General features: G+C 42.3%; 1 protein-coding gene across 13 annotated transcripts in view; it reads right to left on the reverse strand.

The window, feature by feature from the left end:
- KALRN (kalirin RhoGEF kinase) overlaps nucleotides 1-26,278 on the reverse strand; it is a 655,749-nt gene that overhangs the window by 390,248 nt on the left and 239,223 nt on the right. For all 13 annotated transcript variants that reach the window (XM_059920949.1, XM_059920948.1, XM_059920941.1 and 10 more), the window contains exon 6: nucleotides 14,739-14,861. In XM_059920949.1, the coding sequence (XP_059776932.1) occupies nucleotides 14,739-14,861 (123 nt within the window). The remainder of the gene's footprint in view (nucleotides 1-14,738; nucleotides 14,862-26,278) is intronic.

Consider the following 26,278-nt stretch of genomic DNA (forward strand, 5'->3'; position numbering starts at 1 on the left):
GCTGTGTCTTCATTTTCATTCATTTTAAGGTATTTTCTAATTTCCCTTTTTATTACTTCTTTGATCCACTGTATATTTAAGAGAGTGTTATTTAATTTCCACGTATTTGTGAATTCCCCAAATTTCTTTCTGTTGCTGATTTCTAATTTCATTCCATTGTGGTCAGAGAACGTATTTTATATTATTTTTATCCCTTTTATTTATTAAGATTTCTTTTATTGCCAATATATGGTCTATTCTGGGCAATGTTTCATGTGCCCTTGAGAAGAACGTATAGTCTGCTGTTGCTGGGTGGAGTGTTCTATAGGTTGATTTGGTTTATAGTCTATTTCTTCATTCAAGTCTTCTACATTCTTATTGATCTTCTGCTTAGCTGTTCTAACTATTATTAAAAGTGGGGTATGAAAGTCTCTATTATTTTTGAATTGTATTTCTCTCATCATTTTTGTCAGTTTTTGCTTCATTTATTTTGGTGTTACATTGTTAGGTACATATGCTTATAATTTCTATATCTTCCTGATGGAGTAACTCTTCCATCATTACAAAATGCTCCCCATTTCCTCCAGTAACATTTTTGTTTTGGTTTGTTTTGTTTTGAAGTCTATTTAAAAGCCTGTTATTAGTGTAGTCACTCTAGGTTTTCTTATGATTGCTGTTTTCACAATACATCTGTTTCCATCCTTTTACTTTCAATCTATCATAATCTTGAATCTAAAGTGTTTCTCCTATAGACAATAAATTGTTGGATTTTTTTTTTTTAAATCCATTTGACAATTTCTACCTTTGATTAGATTGTTTAACCTTTTCACATTTAATGTCATTATTGATATAGTTGGATTTATGCCGGCCATTTTACTTTTTCTATATGTCACATGTCTGTCTTTATACCTCTGTTCTTTCTATAGTGCTTTCTTTTGTATTAAGTGAATATTTTATAATGTAGTATTTTAATATCTTTGCTAACTTTTTTCTCTATTTTTTTTTGTTATTTTCTTAGCTGTTGTTCTAGGGTTTAACATGAATATCTTAACTTATGAGAATCAGCTTCAGAGGCATACTAACTTAATTCCACTGAGATATTAAAATGTCACTCCTGTATAGCTTTATTCCCTTTCCCCTCTTTTTTTTTTTTGAATTTTATTTTACTTATTTTTTTAAACAGCAGGTTCTTAATAGTTATCCATTTTATACATATTAGTGTATATATGTCAATCCCAACCTCCCAATTCATCACACCACCACCACCACCTTTGCGACTTTCCTCCCTTGGTGTCCATATGTTTGTCCTCTGCAGCTGTGTCTCTATTTCTGCCTTGCAAACTGGTTCATCTGTACCATTTTTCTAGGTTCCACATATATGTGTTAATATATGATATTTGTTTTTCTCTTTCTGACTTACTTCATTCTGTATGACAGTCTCTAGATCCATCCACGTCTATACAGATGACTCAATTTCGTTGCTTTTTATGGCTGAGTAATATTCCATTGTATATATGTACCACATCTTCTTTATCCATTCGTCTGTCGATGGGCATTTAGGTTGTTTCCATGTCCCGGCTATTGTAAATAGTGCTGCAATGAACATTGGGGTGCATGTGTCTTTTTGAATTACGGTTTTCTCTGGGTATATGCCCAGTAGTGGGATTGCTGGGTCATATGGTAATTCTTTTTTAGTTTTTTAAGGAACCTCCATACTGTTCTCCATAGTGGCTGTATCAATTTACATTCCCACCAGCAGTGCAAGAGGGTTCCCTTTTCTCCACACTCTCTCCAGCATTTGTTGTTTGTAGTTTTCTGATGATGCCCATTCTAACTGGTGTGAGGTGATACCTCATTGTAGTTTTGATTTGCATTTCTCTGAAAATTAGTGATGTTGAGCAGCTTTTCATGTGCTTCTTGGCCATCTGTATGTCTTCTTTGGAGTAATGTCTATTTAGGTCTTCTGCCCATTTTTGGATTGGGGTGTTTGTTTCTTTAATATTGAGCTGCATGAGCTGTTTATATATTTTGGAGATTAATCCTTTGTCCATTGATTTGTTTGCAAATATTTTCTCCCATTCTGAGGGTTGCCTTTTCGTCTTGTTTATGGTTTCCTTTGCTGTGCAAAAGCTTTGAAGTTTCATTAGGTCCCATTTATTTATTTTTGTTTTTATTTCCATTACTCTAGGAGATGGAACAAAAAAGATCTTGCTGTGATTTATGTCAAAGAGTGTTCTTCCTATGTTTTCCTCTGAGAATTGCATAGTGTCCGGTCTTACATTTAGGTCTCTAATCCATTTTGAGTTTATTTTTGTGTATGGTGTTAGGGAGTGTTCTAATTTCATTCTTTTACATGTAGCTGTCCAGTTTTCCCAGCACCACTTATTGAAGAGACTGTCTTTTCTCCATTGTATATCTTTGCCTCCTTTGTCATAGATTAGTTGACCATAGGTGCGTGGGTTTATCTCTGGGCTTTCTACCTTGTTCCATTGATCTATGTTTCTGTTTTTGTGCTAGTACCATATTGTCTTCATTACTGTAGCTTTGTAGTATAGTCTGAAGTCAGGGAGTCTGATTCCTCTAGCTCCATTTTTTTCCTTCAAGGCTGCTTTGGCTATTCGGGGTCTTTTGTGTCTCCATACAAATTTTAAGATGATTTGTTCTAGTTCCGTAAAAAAAGCCATTGGTAATTTGATAGGGATTGCATTGAATCTGTAGATTGCTTTGGGTAGTATAGTCATTTTCACAATGTTGATTCTTCCAATCCAAGAACATGGTATATCTCTCCATCTGTTGGTATCATCTTTAATTTCTTTCATCAGTGTCTTATAGTTTTCTGCATACAGGTCTTTTGTCTCCCTAGGTAGGTTTATTCCTAGGTGTTTTATTCTTTTTGTTGCAGTGGTAAATGGGAGTGTTTCCATAATTTCTCTTTCAGATTTTTCATCATTACTGTATAGGAATGCAAGAGATTTCTGTGCATTAATTTTGTATCCTGCTACTTTACCAAATTCATTGAATAGCTCTAGTAGTTTTCTGGTGGCATCTTTAGGATTTTCTATGTATAGTATCATGTCATCTGCAAACAGTGACAGTTTGACTTCTTTGTTTCCAATTTGGATTCCTTTTATTTCTTTTTCTTCTCTGATTCCCGTGGCTAGGACTTCCAAAACTATGTTGAATAATAGTGGTGAGAGTGGACATCCTCGTCTTGTTCCTGATCTTAGAGGAAATGCTTTCAGTTTTTCACCATTGAGAATGATGTTTGCTGTGGGTTTGTCGTATATGGCCTTTATTATGTTGAGGTAGGTTCCCTCTGTGCCCACTTTCTGGAGAGTGTTTATCATAAATGGGTGTTGAATTTTGTCAAAAGCTTTTTCTGCATCTATTGAGATGATCATATGGTTTTTATTCTTCAATTTGTTAATATGGTGTATCACATTGATTGATTTGTGTATATTGAAGAATCCTTGCATCCCTGGGATAAATCCCACTTGATCATGGTGTATGATCCTTTTAATGTGTTGTTGGATTCTGTTTGCTAGTATTTTGTTGAGGATTTTTGCATCTATATTCATCAGTGATATTGGTCTGTAAGTTTCTTTTTTTGTAGTTATCTTTGTCTGGTTTTGGTAACAGGGTGATGGTGGCCTCATAGAACGAGTTTGGGAGTGTTCCTTCCCCTGCAATTTTTTGGGAAGAGTTTGAGAAGGATGGGTGTTAGCTCTTCTCTAAATGTTTGATAGAATTCACCTGTGAAGCCATCTGGTCCTGGACTTTTGTTTGTTGGAGGATTTTTAATCACAGTTGCAATTTCATTACTTGTGATTGGTCTGTTCATATTTTCTATTTCTTCCTGGTTCAGTCTTGGAAGGTTATACCTTTCTAAGAATTTGTCCATTTCTTCCAGGTTGTCCATTTTATTGGTATAGAGTTGCTTGTAGTAGTCTCTTAGGACGCTTTGTATTTCTGCGGTGTCCGTTGTAACGTCTCCTTTTTCATTTCTGATTTTATTGATTTGAGTCCTCTCCCTCTTTTTCTTGATGAGTCTGGCTAATGGTTTATCAATTTTGTTTATCTTCTCAAAGAACCAGCTTTTAGCTTTATTGATCTTGGCTATTGTTTTCTTTGTTTCTATTTCATTTACTTCTGCTCTGATCTTTATGATTTCTTTCCTTCTGCTAACTTTGGGTTTTGTTTGTTCTTCTTTCTCTAGTTCCTTTAGGTGTAAGGTTAGATTGTTTACTTGAGATTTTTCTTGTTTCTTGAGGTAGGCTTGTATAGCTATAAACTTCCCTCTTAGAATTGCTTTTGCTGCATCCCATAGGTTTTGGATCGTCGTGTTTTCATTGTCCTTTGTCTCTAGGTATTTTTTGATTTCCTCTTTGATTTCTTCAGTGATCGCTTGGTTATTTAGTAACGTATTGTTTAGCCTCCATGTGTTTTTGTTTTTTATGTTTTTTTCCCTGTAATTCATTTCTAATCTCATAGCGTTGTGGTCAGAAAAGATGCTTGATATGATTTCAGTTTTCTTAAATTTACTGAGGCTTGATTTGTGACCCAAGATGTGATCTATCCTGGAGAATGTTCCGTGCGCACTTGAGAAGAAAGTGTAATCTGCTCTTTTTGGATGGAATGTCCTATAAATATCAATTAAATCTATCTGGTCTATTGTGTCATTTAAAGCTTCTGTTTCCTTATTTATTTTCATTTTGGATGATCTGTCCATTGGTGTAAGTGAGGCGTTAAAGTCCCCCATTATTATTGTGTTACTGTCAATTTCCTCTTTTATAGCTGTTAGCAGTTGCCTTATGTATTGAGGTGCTCCTATGTTGAGTGCATATATATTTATAATTGTTATATCTTCTTCTTGGATTGATCCCTTGATCATTATCTAGTGTCCTTCCTTGTCTCTTGTAACATTCTTTAATTTAAAGTCTATTTTATCTGATATGAGTATAGCTACTCCAGCTTTCTTTTGATTTCCATTTGCATGGAATATCTTTTTCCATCCCCTCACTTTCAGTCAGTATGTGTCCCTAGGTCTAAAGTGGGTCTCTTGTAGACAGCATATATATGGGTCTTGTTTTTGTATCCATTCAGCAAGCCTGTGTCTTTTGGTTGGAGCATTTAATCCATTCACGTTTAAGGTAATTATCGATATGTATGTTCCTGTGAACATTTTCTTAATTGATTTGGGTTCGTTTTTGTAGGTCTTTTTCTTCTCTTGTGTTTCCCACTTAGAGAAGTTCCTTTAGCATTTGTTGTAGAGCTGGTTTGGTGGTGCTGAATTCTCTTAGCTTTTGCTTGTCTGTAAAGCTTTTGATTTCTCCATCGAATCTGAATGAGATCGTTGCCAGGTAGAGTAATCTTGGTTGTAGGTTCTTCCCTTTCATCACTTTAAGTATATCATGCCACTCCCTTCTAGCTTGTAGAGTTTCTGCTGAGAAATCAGCTGTTAACCTTATGGGAGTTCCCCTGTATGTTATTTTTCATTTTTCCCTTGCTGCTTTCAATAATTTTTCTTTGTCTTTAATTTTTGCCAATTTGATTACTATGTGTCTCGGCGTGTTTCTCCTTGGGTTTATCCTGTATGGGACTTGCTGCGCTTCCTGGACTTGGGTGGCTATTTCCTTTCCCATGTTAGGGAAGTTTTCGACTATAATCTCTTCAGATATTTTCTCTGGTCCTTTCTCTCTCTCTTCTCCTTCAGGGACCCCTATAATGCGAATGTCGTTGTGTTTAATGTTGTCCCAGAGGTCTCTTAGGCTGTCCTCATTTCTTTTCATTCCTTTTTCTTTATTCTGTTCTGTGGCAGTGAATTCCACCATTCTGTCTTCCAGGTCACTTATCCATCCTTCTGCCTCAGTTATTCTGCTATTGATTCCTTCTAGTGTAGTTTTCATTTCAGTTATTGTATTGTTCATCTCTGTTTGTTTGTTCCTTAATTCTTCTAGGTCTTCGTTAAACATTTCTTGCATCTTCTCGATCTTTGCCTCCATTCTTTTTCCGAGGTCCTGGATCATCTTCACTATCATTATTCTGAATTCTTTTTCTGGAAGGTTGCCTATCTCCACTTCATTTAGTTGTTTTTCTGGGGTTTTCTCTTGTTCCTTCATCTGGTACATAGACCTCTGCCTTTTCATCTTGTCTATCTTTCTGTGAATGTGGGGTTTTTTTCCACAGCCTGCAGGATTGTAGTTCTTCTTGCTTCTGCTGTCTGCCCTCTGGTGGATGAGGCTATCTAAGAGGTTTCTGCAAGTTTCCTGATGGGAGGGACTGGTGGTGGGTAGAGCTGGCTGCTGCTCTGGTGGACAGAGCTCAGTAAAACTTTAATCCTCTTGTCTGCTGATGGGTGGGGCTGGGTTCCCTCCCTGTTGGTTGTTTGGCCTGAGGCGACCCAACACTGGAGCCTACTCGGGCTCTTTGGTGGGGCTAATGGTGGACTCTGGGAGGGCTCACGCCAAGGAGTACTTCCCAGAACTTCTGCTGCCAGTGTCCTTGTCCTCACAGTGAAACATAGCCACTCCCTGCCTCTGCAGGCGACCCTTCAACACTAGCAGGTAGGTCTGGTTCGGTCTCCTACAGGGTCACTGCTCCTTCCCCTGGGTCCTGATGCACACACTACTTTGTGTGTGCCCTCCAAGACTGGAGTCTCTGTTTCCCCCAGTCCTGTCAAAGTCCTGCAATCAAATCCCGCTAGCCTTCAAAGTCTGATTCTCTAGGAATTCCTCCTCCCGTTGCTGGACCCCCAGGTTGGGAAGTCTGACGTGGGACTCAGAACCTTCACTCCAGTGGGTGGACTTCTGTGGTAACATTGTTCTCCAGTTTGTGAGTCACTTACCCAGCAGTTATGGGATTTGATTTTATTGTGATTTCACCCCTCCTACTGTCTCACTGTGGCTTCTCCTTTGTCTTTGGATGTGGGGTATCTTTTTTGGTAAGTTCCAGTGTCTTCCTGTTGATGATTGTTCAGCAGTTAGTTGTGATTCCGGTGCTCTCGCAAGAGGGAGTGAGCCCTTTCCCCTCTTTTTGTGATGTTATTATACATATTACATTTATAAATGTTATAAACCCAGCATTAGATTGTATCACTTTTTATAATTTTATGTGTTTTGAAGAAGCTGAGAGAAGAAAGCAGAGTAAATATAAGTTTATAGCTCTTGTTATATTCACCTCCTTATTTATCATTTCTGGGTGTTTTCTTCTGTCCCTGTGCATTCAAGTTACCATCTGGAGTAACTTCCTTAGCCCTATACAGCTTTACACTTACCTCCTTTGTGCTGTCACTGGAAAATATGTTACATTTCTATATGTTATAAGCTCAGTAGTATAATGTATACATATTATTTTATACAATGGATTTTTAAGTCAGTGATGAGAAGAAAGAAGAAGAAATTTGCACCTATGTTGTCTTTTATAGTTATGTAATTACCTTTCCCCGTGCTCTCTGTCTTTTTCGTACAGATTCAAAAGAGCGAGTCTGGGGTCACTCGCTTTCATCATAAAGAAATTCCTTTATTGCTTCTCATAAGGTGTGTCTGCTAGCAACAAATTTCCTCAGTATTTGATTATGTGGAAATATCTTTATTTCACTTTCATTTTTGAAAGATAGCTTTGCTGAATATGGGATTCTTGGTTGACAGTTTTTTTCCGTTAAGCACTTTGAATATGTTATTCTACTTCCTTCTGGGCTCCATTGTTTCTGATGAGAAATCAGTTATTATTCTTATTGGGATTCCCCTGTGACAACTCCTTTCTCTCTTGCTGCTTTCAGGATTTTCTCCCTGTCTTTAGGTTTCAGTATTTTCACTATGATGAATCTGTTTGTGGATCTCTTTCCTTTATCCTACTTAGAGTTCCTTGAGTTTCCTGGCTATGTAGATTATTTTTCAATATTTGGGAAGATTTCAGCTATAATTTTAAAAAAATATTCCTTTCTCTCTTCTCTCGTTCTAGTACTCCCATTATGCATATGATGGTACATTTGATGATGTCCTGCATTTTTCTGAGGCTCTGTTCACATTTCCTCATTCTTTTTTCTTTCTGTTCTTCAGATTGCATAATTTCTATTGCTCTATCTTCAAGGTTCTTCTTCCAATTCACTTATTGTTGACCTCCTCTAGTGAATTTTTCATTTCAGTGATTGTATTTTCCAACTCCAGAACTTCCTTTTGCTACTTTTCAAAATAAATTCTATCTCTTTATTGATATTCTCTGTTTGGTGAGATGATATCATCATACCTACTTTTACTTCTTCAATTATAGTTTCCTTCAGTTTTTGGTTTTTTAAATAAAACATATTTATAATGGTTACTTTGAAATCTTTGTTAAATCTGATATCTGGTCACTCTCACAGGCATTTTCTGTTTCTTGCTTTTTCCAGTGTGTGCTTTTTATCCATTTGTTCCCCCCACCCCACCCCCCCATCATACATTTCTGTTTCTTTTCATAGCTCATAATTTTTTGCTGGAACCTGGACATTTAGATAATACATTGTAGCATCTCTGGGTACTGATTCCCACACTTCTGGGGCTTGTTATTGTTATTTACTTGCTTACTTGTTTAGTGACTGGCTGGATTATTTTAGTGGGAAACTTCTGATGTTGCTCCTCAGGGGATGCAGCCTTGGGTATGCCCACAGTCACCCTGGGATGACACTGGTCTTCGCAGTCCTCTCTTTAACGTTCTCTTTCCCTGACCACACCCAGCTGTTCCACTAATTTCCAGCTCATTACTCTATTGCTTTCAACAATGTCCTGGGGTATAAATATAGATCTGCTTCACAGATCTATCCAATCAAATCCAAGCTCCTTTGAAGGGACAGTTCCTGAGGTCACTACTTAAGATTTGTTCTGGCCCCAGGAAGTCTCTTTCTCTCTGGCAAACCAGCCTGCCTACTATTTATCCTATATCTCCAGTGACTCTAGAAATCTTCTCCCAGTTGCCTCTCACCATAACCTCCCTAAGGGCATTTTTGAGAGTGCTATTGGCTTGACCTTCTCTACTCTCTATTGCAAATAAATGCAGTTGCTTTGGGACAAGATTTGGGGCTCTCTGTTTTATAGTTTGTTTCTACTCCCAGGCAACACTATTTCTCAGCAGTGTTGTGCCCATGGTATAGCCTCTGCTCCATGAATGGGGGCTAGGCAGAAGAAGGAGTCCCCACCTCTTGGCCATACTCACCTAGAACTTAATTTCAGCAACAGGTAGCTTGGACCAGGATATGAAATGTCCTATCTGGGAAGACAGTCCTTCAATTGGGATCTGGGGGCAAAGGAGACCCTGTGTTCTTGGTTGCACTAGTCTGGAGTAGCGTTTCCATTTCGTTGAGCTGGGAGGTGGGAGGAAAGAGGGTCCTGGTTCAAATACCACAGATTCACTGTTCTTACCAAGTTTTAGTAAATTTTCTTGAATGTTTCTTCATTTGCTGTGTGCACTTAGGACCATTTCTAGAGACTTTAAATGGTTCTTTTAAAATAATGTCTACCAGTTTCACTGGAGAGTAGGTTTGCAAAGCGCCTCATGCTGTCATACTAGAAGTGGACTCTCTTTCAGAACCTGTAATGCTTTATTTTAGGGTGTGACTATTTTATAAATACATATACATCTCCACAGAACAACAGTTCTCTAACTTTAATATGTACATAAATCACCCATGAAACTTGTTTAAAAAATGGAGGTTTGGGGGCCTCATCCCCCAGAGATTATGATTTTCTAGGACTGGGGTGGAAGCCAAAAAGAAATCTACATTTTTAGCAAGTCTACTACAAGATTCTTTGAAAAAAAAAATTGTACTAAAAAGACTAATGCATACAAGCTAAAACTCATCTCTTCTCTTTTTCAACAGATTTTATGTGTACTAAGAGACTTTGTGGCTATGACAGGGTCAAATCCTGGCTATTAAACATCACAATAGTGTGTGTGCCTGTGTGTGTGTGTGTGTGTGTGTGTGTGTGTGTGCATGCACGTGTGTGTTCTCCAAAACCTGAGCTCTCTGGGGCCCTCCTTTTTCTTAATTCTGCCTTCTGTTGTGAAAGGCTTTCTCACAAATTCTCCTTCCCCTGAGTGTGGCCTCCTGCTCTGATGGGAGTGTGGGCGATGGAAGTGGGGTCACTTCATCACAGGAAGTGCTGTCTGTTTGGGGGTAGGGAATTACTTGCGGAATCATGGTTTGGGGCTGCTGAGAATCAAAGATGACAGAGGACCCCAGAACAAGGCTTCTCAAATTGGGGTCAGGAAACCTGCTCAGAATCTTTACCTCTCTTGCACCAGATCTGATTTTTCCTTGGTGCTACCATTTGTAACTTTCCCTCAAAACAAAGAGAGCACCACAGGCTTTGCTGCAATTGGTCTGATTTGCACACCATCAAGTGGCAGTATGTGCCTCTGGTGAGCAAATTAATAGGATTAAAGCAGCTATCAACATGCCGCAGCAGAAAGGCTTCCTACTGTCCAGCTGCACATGGTTATCACTAATGTGAGTCTTCACAGTCGTAACAATAGAAAATGAATATCACTTCATATTTTAAAACTCTAGACAGAAACCATTAGCAATTTATTTTTCCCAAAGAACCAGCTAATTAAAATTGTAAATAAGACTGTGTTATGTTTGTATGTACTCCTGTGAGTGTCTTTTTCATGAGGAACTAGAGCACAGATGGCTACCTGATTGTTCTGTTGCATATTACAGTACAACCCGACCCTACTTCCATCTGCCCACACTCCCATCAGAGGTGGAGGCCACATTCAGGGGAAGGAGAATTTGTGAGAAAGCCTTTCACAACAGAAGGCGAAATTAAGAAAAAGGAGGGCCCCAGAGAGCTCAGGAAACCTGGCTTTATGAGGCACTATAAGAAGCCAGAGAGTATCTTCCCACTGGGTTTAGTAGGTGGGTTATTATTATTATTATTAAAGATCAAAAGAATAGTATTCTCCAGTGGAAACTGCAAAAAAACATGTTGTAACAGAAAGCCAAAGACCAACCAATTTTAACCTTTTTCTTTCAGAGTTGCTCACGTACCATACTCAGTGGGGCATTATACTCCCACACTCTCCACATGTTAATAATTGATAGCCTTTATTGGTACCAATTCACAGACAAAATTTAGGAAATTTCTGATTTTGCTTCCATGATTTAATGATATGCAATTATTTCTCAGTAATGGTCACCTCAGCTGGGGTCGGGTCTTTAACTGGTATATAAAACTAGACATATCAAAACAAAACTTAAAAAACAGATAAATTATAACTAGATCATCTTCATTTACCAAACAGTATACCTAGGTGTTCTTTAAATTATAAAGAAGAATTGGTACTTTATAGAGTTAACTCACAGACCATTAATTACTATCAATGAATGAACAATAAGCATTAAGTCAATACTGATTATTAATTGAAAAATATACCTGACCTCCCCTCATTTAAATGGAGCCCCTTTTGTCATCCTCCATCGTAGCAGCGCTTACTCTTCCAACACGAGACTTACTGATTTGTATTTATATATTTACTTATGAGATTATATAATATCACCTGTCTCTCCACTGGAACCTCCACGGACAGACCATTTTGTTCACCACTATATGCCCAACATCCAGCACAATGTCTAATCCTTAATTATTTGTGGAATGAATGAAGAAAGAAGTCATGAGGTTCTTGAGATCTTATATTGGGGAGGGTGATCGATAGGCTTTAGGATTCCCTTGAATCCCCTGAAAATGCCTAAAAAAAGTTGTCCACATACATTTCTCTGGAGAGAAGACCCACAACTTTCATTAGATTTCAAAGGGGTCTGTGACCTCCCCGAAAGGTAAGGGATCACTGGCCTATTTCACTGATAAAACAGGATTCAGTAGCAAAGAACTCACCTGTAGCCTGAAACAAAGTATGCTGCATGTACCTTTACATGGACAGATGTGTGGGCATATGTATAGGTTCTTTTCCAAGAACCGCGAAGGAAATGCCTCAGTGAACTTACAAAACAATCCACATTCCCACTTCCCCTGAGTAACTGATCATTCCTACAGTCACTGGGCTCCAGCAGTAGCTGCTTAAATTCATCTGTTTTTTGGCAGCAACATCCATCACTCAGGCCAGAGAAAAGGAGTCTGTAATTCCCTCTATTCACCTCCTTGGGTTGCTGACATCCGTCTTAGGGGAAGTCCCTTTTAATAAGAAACCTGTAAACCTCCCAGTTAACAAAAGCACCTGCGGTGTTTATAACGCACCAGTTCAGCCAATTTGATCAAACAACCCTGGGATTTCCCTTCCCCTGCCCTGCAGCCAGAGAGGAGAGCCAGCCTAATCAGGCTAAACAGGCCTCCGAGTGCTGCAGGCACTCACGGCAATGGGAGACTAGAGATGGGCTGGCACATGCTAATTGGCTGTTGTATATTAAACCTCCTCTTCCTCCCTCCCAGCTCCAGAAGATGCTTCCCTTCAGTAAATTTCCTCCCTCGTTTTCATTTTTTTTGTCCTGAAAATGGAGACTTCAGAAGTAAATTTGTCAGAGGAAAGGTTTTTGATGTGTTATTAACTCTCAGTTATCCATATTAACAGAGAAGAGCAGTGGTGCAGATAATTCAAAGCCAAAGGCTCTTTCTATTTAACTTTGTAGTTCATTGTTTTGAGGGGCTTGATGGTAGACTTACTTCCCTAATTATGTTTGTCTTTGCTTCTTATTAAAATGAGTTTGTCTGCCTTAGGGCCAGGCAGTTGGGTGACATGAAGATTCTGGCACAGAATTTGTAAAATTCACCAGGGGAAATCCACAAGGCACACAGATAATCAAACCTGACTAGATTTGAGTTCATGTTCTTAATCACCTGTGATCAATTGGTTTGCTCCTCTGTGACTAAAGCGAGCCTGGGATGAGACATAATTATAGAAGACTAGTTGGACTAGTCTTTGCATTTAGATGAAGACAAGGCTGCTGTGGCCCAAATTGGTAACACAGTCAATATTGATCTTTTCCCTGCCTGGTCCCACAACCTTCTGTTCTGCAGCCAGAGGTCCCTTCCCATGCAAATCTCACGCTGTTCACCTCTACCTTACATCCTGCAATGGCTCCCTGTGCTAATCATTAGGGCTATTCACAAATACCCACTCTCTCCTCCCCAACATGTGGAGGTAGGACCATATACCTCCACCCACGATGTGAGATGTGGCCGCGTGACTGGTGTTGGGTAGTGAAATGCGTCACTTCTAGGCGGAAGGTTTCAGAGCTAGCGTGCGCTTGGCTACTTGCTTTGTCTGCTGAGGCACTGGCTGCATCTGAGACAGTGGCTGCTCCCTCAGTCTGGGTCCCCGAGTGAGTGCGATGAGAACAGCCCCCATCAGCCAGTGATGGGCATGTGGTAGGAACAAGAAATGAACCTCTATTACTTTAAACCACTGAGACTGTACTTTTCTTAGGTCACTCAGCATCTCTATCACCGCACATATCAAGCTGTACCATGACTGTCTGAGTTATCTCCCTAACTAGACACTGAAAACTTGAGGCCAGAATGATTTCTGTGTATAACATAGTCCAGTGTATAACACTGTTAAAACAACTCCATAGAAAATGAAATTATCTTCCTTCCTGGCCTCTGTGATCCTCTGTGTTTATGTTTTTCTAACACCCGCCCCACTCCCAGCATCACCAGATGAAATGATATGGTGTCTTTCGAGGTCAGATACACGGGGAACGGTGGAGCTATTCTTTTGTACCAGTAGTACAAGCACGAAGAGCTGGCAGAGGGGAGAGAGAGAGATGTCGAGGCATACTTAGGCTGCAGACATTTCAGATACAGCGGGTTCAAGGGGCAGACAAGATTTCAAAGTCTTGGGGAGACCACATGGAAAAATTACTATCCCAAAGTGTTAGTTTTATGAGGAATCACAGGTGTTATCTGGACTAGATTCCTGTATCACCAGCATCATCATTATCATAATACCAGTATTTACTGATAACGGACTATGCACCAGGCACATCTCCAGTCACCTTACAATTAACTCATTGAATCCTCACAACAACCCTATAAGGTGGCTATTATTATTTCCATTTTACAGATGAAGAAATGGAAGCACAGACAGGTAAATTTCCTATGGCCACACAGCTAGCAAACATCCCTCTCTGAATTCAGCGTCTGCTTGAAGTCTCCCCATCCCGGGGGGCTCACTAACTTTCAGTACATCCCACCTCCTGAGCCATGTGCTGCCTCCCCCTCCAACTGCCGTCCCCTGGACCGTTCTGCCTCCTAGACCAACACAAGATAATTCCACCCTCTTCTCTCCAAGGCAGCCCTCCACATAACTGAAGCCAGCAACCGTGTGTCCCGCAAGGCTCCTCTTCTCTAGTCTCAGCAGCCCAGTTCACTCAACCGTTTCCAACGCGCCACAGCCCGAGGTGCCTCTCGTCCCAGCTTAGTGACTCACACATGCCAGTGGGTTAAGTCAGCGGAGTGGAACTGGGCACTCTCCTTTCTATCTCCTTTCTAGTCTTGCACTGGGCTGATGGCTTCTACAACCCCAGCACAATCCTTTCACCATGTAAAGCAGGGTCCGGAGGCAGAAATGAGGCCATAATCTGCTGCGGGAACAGCCGGCTCACCACGTGTCCTGCACTCGTCCCTATCTTGGCAAATGGAATGCTAAAAGAGGCCGCGTGTTCAGAGTTTCTCATTCCTCCTCGGCTTGGAAGTCTGTTTCTGCCCTCTCCACCGCGGCCCCGTCCCCCTCGTTATTCTCCTGCCCCCGAGAAGACACCCTGCACTCACCATGGAGTTCATGGCGAAGTGATTGTGCTGCGTCTGGAGGTCGAGGGCGTGCTGGTAGCTGACTCCAATCTCTGTATGGCTCTGGAGGAATAACTCCTTGTTGTGGCTTATCCAGTCGAACATCTAGAGGGGGAAAGAAGGCACACAGTCATCAGGGGGGTATGGGTCCAACAGCAAGGAACTTTCAGAGCTCCTGGGAGAAAAGCAGCCTTCCTGCTGGGGTCCAGTGAGGACCAGTCATCGTGCTCAGGGTGGGGGGTGGCCCACAGCCTGGCTTCCCAGGAGATCCCTCCCCCTTAGCAGAGGCCCTGCCACCAGCCTCCATGTTTCCCTGCAGAGCCTAGGGGAAGAGAGAAAACGAGTAAGAGGACCAAGGAGAAGGGGGAGGAAGCTGCTCACTTTCCCTAGTTACTTCCCCTTTTATACTCCAATAAAGATGTTTAAAAAAAAAAAAGCTTTTAGAAATCGTCAAAAGCCACGCCCCCCTCAATGCGTGCTTTAGGGACAGGTGAAGTGGAGACAAGTGGGAGGTTTAATCCACTCCCTACTGCACCAGCAGGAGAGAGAGAGACACTTGTTGGAAGCCACAGGGCATCCTCACATGCCCCATCCCACTTACACTGCCCGACCACACATTGCTGAACTGACTCTGAACGCAGTCAACTTTTCTTGTGACTCCACACCCTCACAGTTCCAGGGTTTCTGCTGTGACCCATGAGGAACCAGAAGAGGAGGACTTTAAGGGTAGAGTAAATACTGCCTAGCACAGTGGGCACTGAGCCATTTTCCTCCCCATGGCTCTGTACCTGGTTTTCATTTAGGTTTCCAGCTCTCCCACAGGTGGTCCATTCACTTTTAGGGGAGCTACCCAGAACCTCAATTCCAAGGGAAAGCCTGGTCACCCTAAGGGTTATCCCTTCTCAGGACACCAGATCTAAGCCAATCAGTGTATGACATTTCCTGACCCATGGGATTGTCTTAGAAACAGGAATGTTATCCAATTCAGTACAATAAAACACAAAGGGAAGTTTGCTGCAAGCTTCTGGGAAAACAGAAGTGTAGTTGTTTAGATACGACTTCTCTTCCTCTGATACTGTCATTGGGACCCTGCACCTCAAATTGCTGTAGCCGTTCTGCTGGCAGCTTGAGGGTGAAGCCAATGGGCAGAAAAAGAGTGTAGCCAAAACAATGGCAGGAAACAAGCAGAGCCCTGATTAAGCCTTGCCTGATCTCCACACTGTGTCTGGACTTCCTTAGTACCTGAGCCAAGAAATCCTCTTTATTATTCAAGCTGGTTTAATTTGGATTTTCTGTAATTCTCTGCCCAGAGTAGTCAAGTGATATAGCCAGGAAACGTGCTAAACCTTTGGAGAAGAGGATTGCTATACTTGGAACTCATGGTCCATAGTTTGGGATGAGCTAAAGGCTGCAGCTCAGTTGCAGAGTAAAGCAGGGAAGAATGGAGCACAGGTGTAGGCTGAGAAGCTGCAAAGATCACGCCAGCTTTCCTGGAGGCAGAACCACAGCCTCATTCCATTTTTCCCCTTTAAACGGAAAAGCGAATTTACTTTTTCAGTTACGTTTAACCAGCATTTATCGGACATTCATTATACGTCAGGCACTGTACAAGGCAAAAATGATTAATATGTGGTTCTTGAGTTTAAGTGGCTTAAAAGCCAGTGTGGAAAGCAAACATGGACTCAGATACAGTGTTAGCACAACTTGGCATATGACTTGATTAAAATCACAACTCAACAAAGAAATCTATCAAGATAAAGGTCAGTGTGGTGTATCAAGGTAGTAGCCTCTCTTGATGGTGTGAAGAGAGGGAAGAGCAGAGAAGGCTTCCCAGAGGAGGTGACACCTGACTTGACCCTGACTCACGTAGGAATTAGCCAGGTGAAAGAGTGAGATGTGGGCTCCAGGCAAAGGGAAGATCAAAGGGGCAGAACTGTGGGGCAGCCCAGTGTGTAGAGGGCTCTGAAAGCACCACTTCTGTGCTTCTGGACCTGACGTGAGGAGAAGATGTGGCTGGGGAGGTTGAAGGGACCATGGGGAGCCCTGGACACAGGCTTTAGGAAACCTGGACCATATACTGCGGGCAGCAAGATGTCAGTGGAGGGTTGTAAGCTGAGCAGTGAAATGTGATGTGAGCTTTGAGAGCAGCATGGGATGTGGACGGGTGGGGAGAGACGGAGCAGTAAGAATGGTTAGGAGGTTATAATCCCGGGGAGCAAGAGTGAGAACCTGGAAACCCGGATGTGGGGAGTGACAGTGGCGTCTGTGAAGTGGGCAGAGTGAGAGTTACTAGGAAGGGACTGAGGACTCCCAACTGTTTGGGGAGGGAGGGTGAGAAAGAGAGAGGGAGGACAGCCAGGTATCTGGCATGGCACCCTGGATCCTTGTAAGAGAAGGTTCCACCATGGCACCACCTCAAGAGGAGGGCAAGAAGCTGGGGTGGGGGAGGAGAGACAGCAGGTTCCGTTTCAGATGCTGAGTTTGAGAGGTTTAGGAGACCTTCAGGTGGAGGTGTCCTGTGGGCAGCTAGGGTTCTGTCTGGAGGTCAGGAGAGGGACATCAAGGCTATGACAACCCATGGTTAAGTATAAGCACATAACCTTCCCAAGGCAAATGGGCATGATTTAATTTGGAGATGATTCTCCCTTTTGAATTACCCAGATCACTTCCGGCTACCTACACAGATAAAGGGCAAAAGTATCATCCTTCACTTTCAAGCGTCAGCAGATGTTCCAGGCCGGGGGTGCCCGCGGAGGCTGGGCAGGATCGGTGGCGTGCGCCACCCTGGGTCCGCCAGCCACAGCCAACCCCACACCACAGGCACGCGGTCAGCGCTTTTTAAAATTACTATTAAGGACAAGAGGGGAAGAAGACAAGTGCCCCAGGAGTCTAAAGGAACTTTATTGTGTAATTTTTGTTCTTTGAAATTCTGCCTCTCAACCCCATTTAAAAATAATCTCTCATCTCTTTTCCTTGTTGACCAAAGAATCAATAAAATTAATGAAAATCTGAAATGCCTGAGGTCCTTGGAACTTAGGATGAAAAGTGCTCACTCATACTTTCTTGTCTATCCCAGTGGCCTAGAAGTGACCTTCCCTGTATTTTCTGTTAAATGAGTATTTAGATATGCCAATAAACAGAGAATTATGTGCTAGCACCAGAATGATTAGATTGCCTGGCGCCAGGTCCCTACTGGACTACAGAGCAAGGAGAGCCGAACACGGGCCAGTTAGGGAGAAAAGCAATAACAACAGTGAGTTAAAAGGCAGAGAGTGGAGAGTGCTGGAGGAACCGCACGCCTCATTGAATGGGCTTCTCACACAATGAGGTCTGCACCCAGGCCACTGCGCCCCATCTGCCTTCCATACTGGAGCACACGAGCTGTCTCTGGGGGCTGCGCATTCTGGGAAATTCAGCTATGCCGGAGGCTAGAGGAAGTGCTCCAAGGAGGTGACACTCATCTCAGGCATCTAGGGACCAGACAGTCAATGTGACACCAGGAACCACGGTCTCTCCAACATGGCGGTTTCCTAGGGACAGTCTCAAGTCTTCTCTGGGCCTGAATCTGCTGCCTAATTGTATATAATACTCACTTCTGTGAGCCTGGTTGCCTGCAAGGGTCACCAGCATTTCTGCTGCGTTCACTGCAACCGGCTGCAGAGAGAGAATGTGTGTGCGCACACGCATGTAAGCACCCATGTGCGTGTGCAGTTAAGTGGGATGAGGACTAGGCTGGTTCTGGGCCTGGCTCTGTCACTAATTACCCATGAGACTGTGGGCAAGTCTCTTCATTTCTGGGCTCCTCTTCATTTCCAAGGGATAAGCAGTACCCAGAATGGAGGTAAGCATCCTGGTGTACAATCGGCTCAATTTGGAAACTTACGGAGTGTATTTTTTTCCATTCAAAATAAAAATTAGTTTTATTGAGTCTCCTGGATCAGAATGCATATTCATTGCTACAGCTTACATTTCTAACTTTTGAATACAAAGAATGACTGTAAGAAAACTGGCATTGTTCTTAATAGCCAGAGAAATGCAGCTTCTTAGTCTCAGCCTTGACATCTGTCCAGTGCTTTAGGGTTCAAAATGTCCATTCACAAGCATCATCTCGCTGCCTCCAGCAGGCCCACTTTACGGATGGAAAACAGGTTCAAAGAAGTGAAGCCCCCGCAATGGGCTTCATTCATGCCACTGAAAGCACATTCACTGAGTGTCTGTTGATCCAGGCTCTTGGGACACTGCCCTGCCTCCTGCATGTGACTGTAGGACCTCCTCTGCCGAGGCTCCACAGAGCAGCTGCCCCCCAAAAGGCAGCCACCAGGGCGCTGTGGGGCTCCAGCGGTGGTAGGATGCTGTCCCTCACATGGGGCCATTCAGTGGCCAGTACCCGGCCCCCTCCTCTCTGCCTCCCACCTGCCCCCTCAGTGCCTGGGGATGGCTGATTCAAACAGCTCCACTTCTCTCAGTAAATACTTAGTGAATGAAAGAAATGCATGAGGGAGTTGGTCACAGGCTCTGAGGTTGCTAATCTCCAGACAAGCTGACCCTTTCTAAACTAGGACATTTTATGATTTGATCTCTTTGAATTGGGCTCTCTGGAAGACACCTGAACTAGACACTGGAACAAAAATCTAAAGAAAAAAAAAAACCCCAAAAAACTAAAGAAAATATCTCCACAGTGGTTTCAAACATTTTGAACTATCTTTTTTTTTTTTTTGAGAAGATACAAATGGTAGGTTCAACAAAATGTAATAAAACAACAAAATTCCTCCAGGAGGAAAGTTCATGTCTAAATAATGAAATTTTATCTCTTTGTTTGGAAACCAACATAGTTTTGTCTCATTAAGAAGATAGATGTTACATGTAAGCTACTTGGGGTTTTTTTTTCCATGTTTTGCAAAGTAATGTTTTTATGCTGGCTTAAACTCAGTGAAAATATAAAAATCTAGTTCTTAATATATAATAAATGATAAATGAATCTATTTAAATGCAAATTAGGAAAATAAACAGAAACCTTTTTCTCCTTTTCTTTTAAATATGGGGATAGCTAAAAGGTTATTGTTCTGTTTTTAATAAAGCATAAACTATTTCACAGAGCAAGGATATTAAATAAGGATCTTGGGCTTATTTTCCTTCATTTGCCAAATTTAGCAACAGCATCTGATTTAGAGTTTTAACTTTCAAACTACCTTACCACCTAGTGTTAGTATTTTATACTGTCTAATTTAGATTACATTGGTTTTAATTTGCTCGTATTCAGGTTTGGTGACTTGATTGAGAGGACAGAAGACAACCAATGGATCTTCTTTCCTAAATATGCACATTCCAGTATCACCTGTTGTCCCCTGTTACCCTGCTTGGACACTGCAGCGACCCATCCATAAAAGCCTGTGCCCTCAAGAATACTAACAACCTCCTTGCCAGAGAACCTTGCTACATCTGAAAACTTGCTGTGCAGTCAATTCCAAAATAAAATGTTATGTGTGTTATAGTGCAAAGAACAGAGGCTTCAAATCAGGAGACTTGGGTTCTAGTGCAGATCTGCTTTATAAACTTTGACAAGTTAGGTTAACGGTCTAAATATCAGGTTCCTTACCTTGAAATGGGGATAACAATTTACACTATTTCAACCTTAGCATAATAGTGAGATTCACATAAGACAATGGTTTCATGCTTCGGTAAGTGCTATATACCAGATAGATTTTAAAATCTATATAGTGAACATAGTCTATTGCAAATATTTCCCTAATGTTTTGTTTTAGAGCACAAAACAGACGAAAGGTGTGGAGTTAAAACTGCACTGTGTTCACTTTGCAAAATCACCATGGGCTCATGGAAATCACATCTGCAGCTCGTACACAAATATCCACAGCCCATCCCTCCCGGAGACGCACTCCCGGTGCCACCGCAGGGCACTGCACGGACCAGGGACACCCATGCATCCTCCCACTGCCCCCACGCTGACACACACTCAGGGCCCTGTGGTGCCTTTGCCCACACAGGACTCAGAGCCCCGTACACTCTCTCAGAGTCATGCCTGAGGGCACTGTCCCCTCCTGCCCTCCCTGTGTAGCCTAACCAGGGATCTCGCCCCCTCCTGCCTTGCTTCCAAACTCCCCCTTCCCCATCCTCTCTGCCACTCCCCAACCCTTTCACTATTAGAGATTCAATCCCTTTGGCTCTTAACAGTTTTTTTACTTAGGAGAGACTCCTACTAAAATGTATTATTCCTGCAACCCCTCCTGGAATTAGTTTATCCTGGATACAGAAACAGCTTATTAAGAAAGCAAGGCACTATTTGCAAATGAAGCAACTGACAAAGGATTAATCTCCAAGATTTACAAGCAGCTCATGCAGCTCAATAACAAAAAAACGAACAACCCAATCCAAAAATGGGCAGAAGACCTAAATAGACATTTCTCCAAAGAAGATATACAGATGGCCAACAGACACATGAAAGAATGCTCAACATCATTAATCATTAGAGAAATGCAAATCAAAACTACAATGAGATATCATCTCACACCAGTCAGAATGGCCATCATCAAAAAATCTAGAAACAATAAATGCTGGAGAGGGTGTGGAGGAAAGGGAACTCTCTTGCACTGTTGGTGGGAATGTAAATTGATACAGCCACTATGGAGAACAGTATGGAGGTTCCTTAAAAAACTACAAATAGAACTACCATACGACCCAGCAATCCCACTACTGGGCATATACCCTGAGAAAACCATAGGTCAAAAAGAGTCATGTACCAAAATGTTCATTGCAGCTCTATTTACAATAGCCAGGACATGGAAGCAACCTAAATGTCCATCGACAGATGAATGGATAAAGAAGATGTGGCACATATATACAATGGAATATTACTCAGCCATAAAAAGAAATGAAATGGAGGTATTTGTAATGAGGTGGATGGAGTTAGAGTCTGTCATACAGAGTGAAGTAAGTCAGAAAGAGAAAAACAAATACAGTATGCTAACACATATATACGGAATCTAAGGGAAAAAAAAAAGCCATGAAGAACCTAGTGGCAAGACGGGAATAAAGACACAGACCTACTAGAGAATGGACTTGAGGATATGGGGAGGGGGTGGGGTGAGATGTGACAGGGTGAGAGAGTGTCATGGACATATATACACTACCAAATGTAAAATAGATAGCTAGTGGGAAGCAGCCGCATAGCACAGGGAGATCAGCTCGGTGCTTTGTGACCACCTAGAGGGGTGGGATGGGGAGGGTGGGAGGGAGGGAGATGCAAGAGGGAAGAGATATGGGAACATATTGTATATGTATAACTGATTCACTTTGTTATAAAGCAGAAGCTAACACACCATTGTAAGGCAATTATACTTCAATAAAGATGTTTAAAAAACAAACAAACAAACAAAAAAAAAAAAAAAAAAAAAAAAAGAAAGCAAGGCACTTTGTGAGCACGACCCAGGGATGAGATCCTAAAATGGGGTGGCAGAGGAGCCCTACACCAAGAGAGAGAAGGCCTAAAGTGAGAAGTGGGTGGGAATTAAGGGCAAATTTCCCCACCTGACAACTCTGGCTGACCCCGGGCACATGTCCTCAGGCAAACAGGGCAACACACAGACCCCATGTGTGTGTTCTGGCCTAGGACCCTTAAGCCCCTTCAACTTTGTTTTCAATTATCCACTCACCTAGGACTGAGCTTTCCTGCTTTTCCAAAGCGGGGTAGAGAAAGAAAAAATAAAGGAACCCAAAATTTGGATCTACTTTCTAGGGTCCTAGAATTCCTTACAGAAGGGAGTTTGACATCTCTCCTCTTCTGTATCCTGCAAGGCCTGCAGGCCACAGGGAGTCCAAGGTTCTGGGAGGCCGTCTTTACACTGGTGTCCATAGACAGGGGAGGTGGTTGGGACTCGTGCCTGATAGACAGTTAATAAATATCTACTGAGGGAGAGAAGGTGTTCTGGGCCCTGCCTGTTTTCCTTTAGGCTTTTGGAATGTCAGCTGGCATTCTCGTATATATGGTATAAGAGAGAAGCCATTTCTATCTTTCACCATAAATCCAGCTGCTCTCAGAGGATGGCTCAGCCTGGTTACCTGGAGACCCCGGCGCCGTAGCCTCAGGAATCAGCCAGGGCACCAAACAATTTCACCGGCCAGGCTGTGTCTCTGACCTGTAGACATTCTATCGATCCCCTAGCATATTTCTTACCCACTCCATCCCCAAACTCCCTAATTCCCAGATCTCAGATCTAACATCCTAACAGGCTGCTCACATCCAGAACTGCCCCAGTTTCTCTATAAAACAGGCAAATGTCCCTATTTGCTCCCACTGTGAGCAAGGAAATAACAAAACCTTTTTCCTTTCTGCATGCTAATCTGAACTTCAGTTAACACCCCAGTTCTGTTTCCCTGGAAACAGAGAAAGACGGTATGTGCCAACATGTTACTAAGTCATGTTGCCTGTGGTAAAAACACCCCCGATTGGTAAACTGTATCTGGATTAGAAGGACTATCAATAAACTATAAATAACTGATGGGGACAGCGTTCCTTGATCTTCCCTGAAGGGGGGGTGACTCTTGTGACTGGCGTGTCCATTGCAGGAACCCTGGAAGCTGTGCCAACAGAGGATACTGGCTTCTGTGGGGCATGGGTTGTTGAGCCATGGGAGCTCCTGCAGCTGCCCACCATGGATCTTGTCTCCTTGCCCCTGAGCTGGATTGTTGCAAGGACTGTCCTGCTGGGAAACCACAGCTTCCATCTTACATTGTCCTGACTGGATCAGCGCCAAGGGTGGCCCATAGCAGTCTTTAAGGCTGAATGCTTAGTAGAATCTAAGACTCCTTGGTAGGTGTGGCATCCATACTGCAGAGTCAAACTCTGTGTATATCGTCTCTCCTTGTCTTCCATTTCTCCATTCTCCTTTCTCATTTTCACCTTCTCTCAATAACATCAGCAATGGTCATGGTAACAACAACAATAATAGCAACTAACATTTGCTGAATGCTCACTCTGTGCCAGGCACTATTCTAAGCATTTAACATATTGAACTCACTTAATCCTCTCAGTAACCTCCTAACTATCTCCCCAATATTAACCCCCAATATTATCATCTCCATTTTACAGACTGAGAAACTAAGGCACAGGGAGGCCCAAAGCCACAAAGCTAATAAGTGGCAGAGCTGAGATTCAAACCCGGGGGGCCTAGTTCCGGTGTCGGTGCTCTGAACCTTGCTGCTCCACCTTCCAAAATGCTCAGAGCTTCATTCCGTCTACCCTTCCCATCATCAGCAAACTTTCAGAAGTGCATTCTGCCCCCCCTGCTGTTTTTGCTTTCCCTCCGTCCACTTCCTCTTTAACTCCTTGTAACACCTTCTACCTTTACTGCTTTCCTAAGTCTGCACCCACAGTGAAAAATAATTGCCTCCTTTCTGAGGTCTTGATCCTTCCCTTGATCTCTCATCAGAATCTGATGCATTCCCTTCTGAAACTCAACCGCCTCTGGCCTTCTACACCAGGTCATTTTCAGGGGCAGGCCATCCGGCTGCAGACATGATCAGCACGCCCCTCCTGCGTTCACAAGTCGCTACTGAACACTAAATTCTCCCAGGAGAACCAGCGCTTTCACCCACTCACACTCTCTTCCTTGACATACCATGTCTAGTCTCAGCACGACAAAAACAATAGGAACGCTCTAATTTCAAAAGCTCACCAATCCTTCAGTTCTACACTGATTTATTAAACTTGCCTCCCACTTCTCTGACTGCCCCTTCATGGCTTTCTTTCCTGTCCCTCACACCCTTACTGGGACAGTCTCAACCCTTAGCCCTCAGCCCTCTGCCTTTTATTCGTCAGCTCTGTCCATTTGAAAATCCATCCAGGCTCACAATTTCAACCACACAAATAGTATTTCCTGTTTCATGCGCCAGGCCCTGTGCTAAGTACCTCCACAGACTATCTCATTAGCCTTTATAATAATGCAGAAAAAGGGTATTGTTAATTCTGCTTTCGACATAGTGAAAACTCAGTACAAAGAGCTGAAGTAAATTGCCCAAGATCATACAGCTTGTAAGTGATAGAGATAAATTTAGAATCTAGTGTCCATCTGAACCTCATTTCCTCTGCTCCAGGGCGCTCTCTAACCTTAACTTCCCCAATAACTGACAAGAATAAATATGTGCCTGGCTCTGCACAGTGAGATTTATACATGTTATCTTAAGCCCCATAGCAGCCCTACGAGATAGTAGATAACATCATCACCACCTTTGTCTAGTTGAAGAAACAGATTCAGAGAGATCAAATAACTTGGCCAAGGTCACACAGTCAGGGTACATATTAAAGACTCAAATATCTAAGTCTATTATGACTCCAAAGTCCATGCTTTTAAACCACTTTTGAATTGTCTCCCAAATGCACACCTAAATTGCAGATTATTCCTAGTCACATGGTGCCCATGGATTCAATGTGAATATTCGTTTGTTGTTCCAGTAGCATCTAAAACTATTCTGCCTGTTCTATGAAAACTCTTTACCTTCTCTTGACACCCCACATCTTTACCCCGCCTCTCCAGCCCATTTGTTCTCTTTCCTCAAATCACTCTGAAATATACCCTTCACTTTCCACTGCTACTGATACTCACCACTCAGCCCCTCCTGCCAAGATTACTGCAATTACTCCCTTACTGATCTCCCTGAGTCTGTTTTCTTCCTTATACCCAACAATCTGCCCCCACCAGGTTCACTGCTCTAATACACTGCTTTCACCCTGTCATTCCCTCAGTCCAAAAAAAAACAAACAAAAAAACCCCCACAAAATTATTGTTGCCTTCTATTACCTATATTGCAAAATCCAATCTCCTTACTCTGGCATTCAAGGTACCTCCCCCCTCCACCTTCAATTGGTCCACATCTGCCTTTCCCCCTATTCTTTTACACCCCTGTCCTACACCAAGCATCCTTTCCTGTCATATTCTATTCACTTCCATGCAAATACACCACACCATGCTCATTGCCACCCCCGTGTTTGTGTTGACATCTTTCCTTCCACGAAATACTCCATATCCAAATATCCAAATTATTTCTACCCTTCAAAATACAACTGAAGTCTCACTTCCTCCAGATGTCTTCTTTGAGCAACTGAGCCCATACTGATTTCTCTTTCCTCCAAACTCACTGCTCAAGTATCTACCACAATAGTTCACAAACGTAGCCTTCATTCAGAACTACCTAAAGCGTTTTCTTAAAAAAATATAGCTTCCTAGGCCCTACCCTTGAGATTCTGATTCAGTAGGAGTTCTGCAGGTAATTCTAATGGACTTTCATTTTTATTTAAACAGTTCATGTGGACTTACAGCCTGTTCTTAATGGGGTAGCTGGCATCGAACTTAACTCTACCACATGTAAACTAGTTAAAAGCATTGGTCAACAACCAACATAGACCAATGATCCTTGAAGGAAGGGAAACATACAATGTAAGCCCCATATCCACCTTGGCTTTCTCCCTGAGGGTATTTTCCAAACTGTGGAGCCCAGAAACAGGAGCTGAG

Source organism: Balaenoptera ricei, chromosome 4, assembly GCF_028023285.1.
Source record: "Balaenoptera ricei isolate mBalRic1 chromosome 4, mBalRic1.hap2, whole genome shotgun sequence".
NCBI lineage: Eukaryota > Metazoa > Chordata > Mammalia > Artiodactyla > Balaenopteridae > Balaenoptera > Balaenoptera ricei.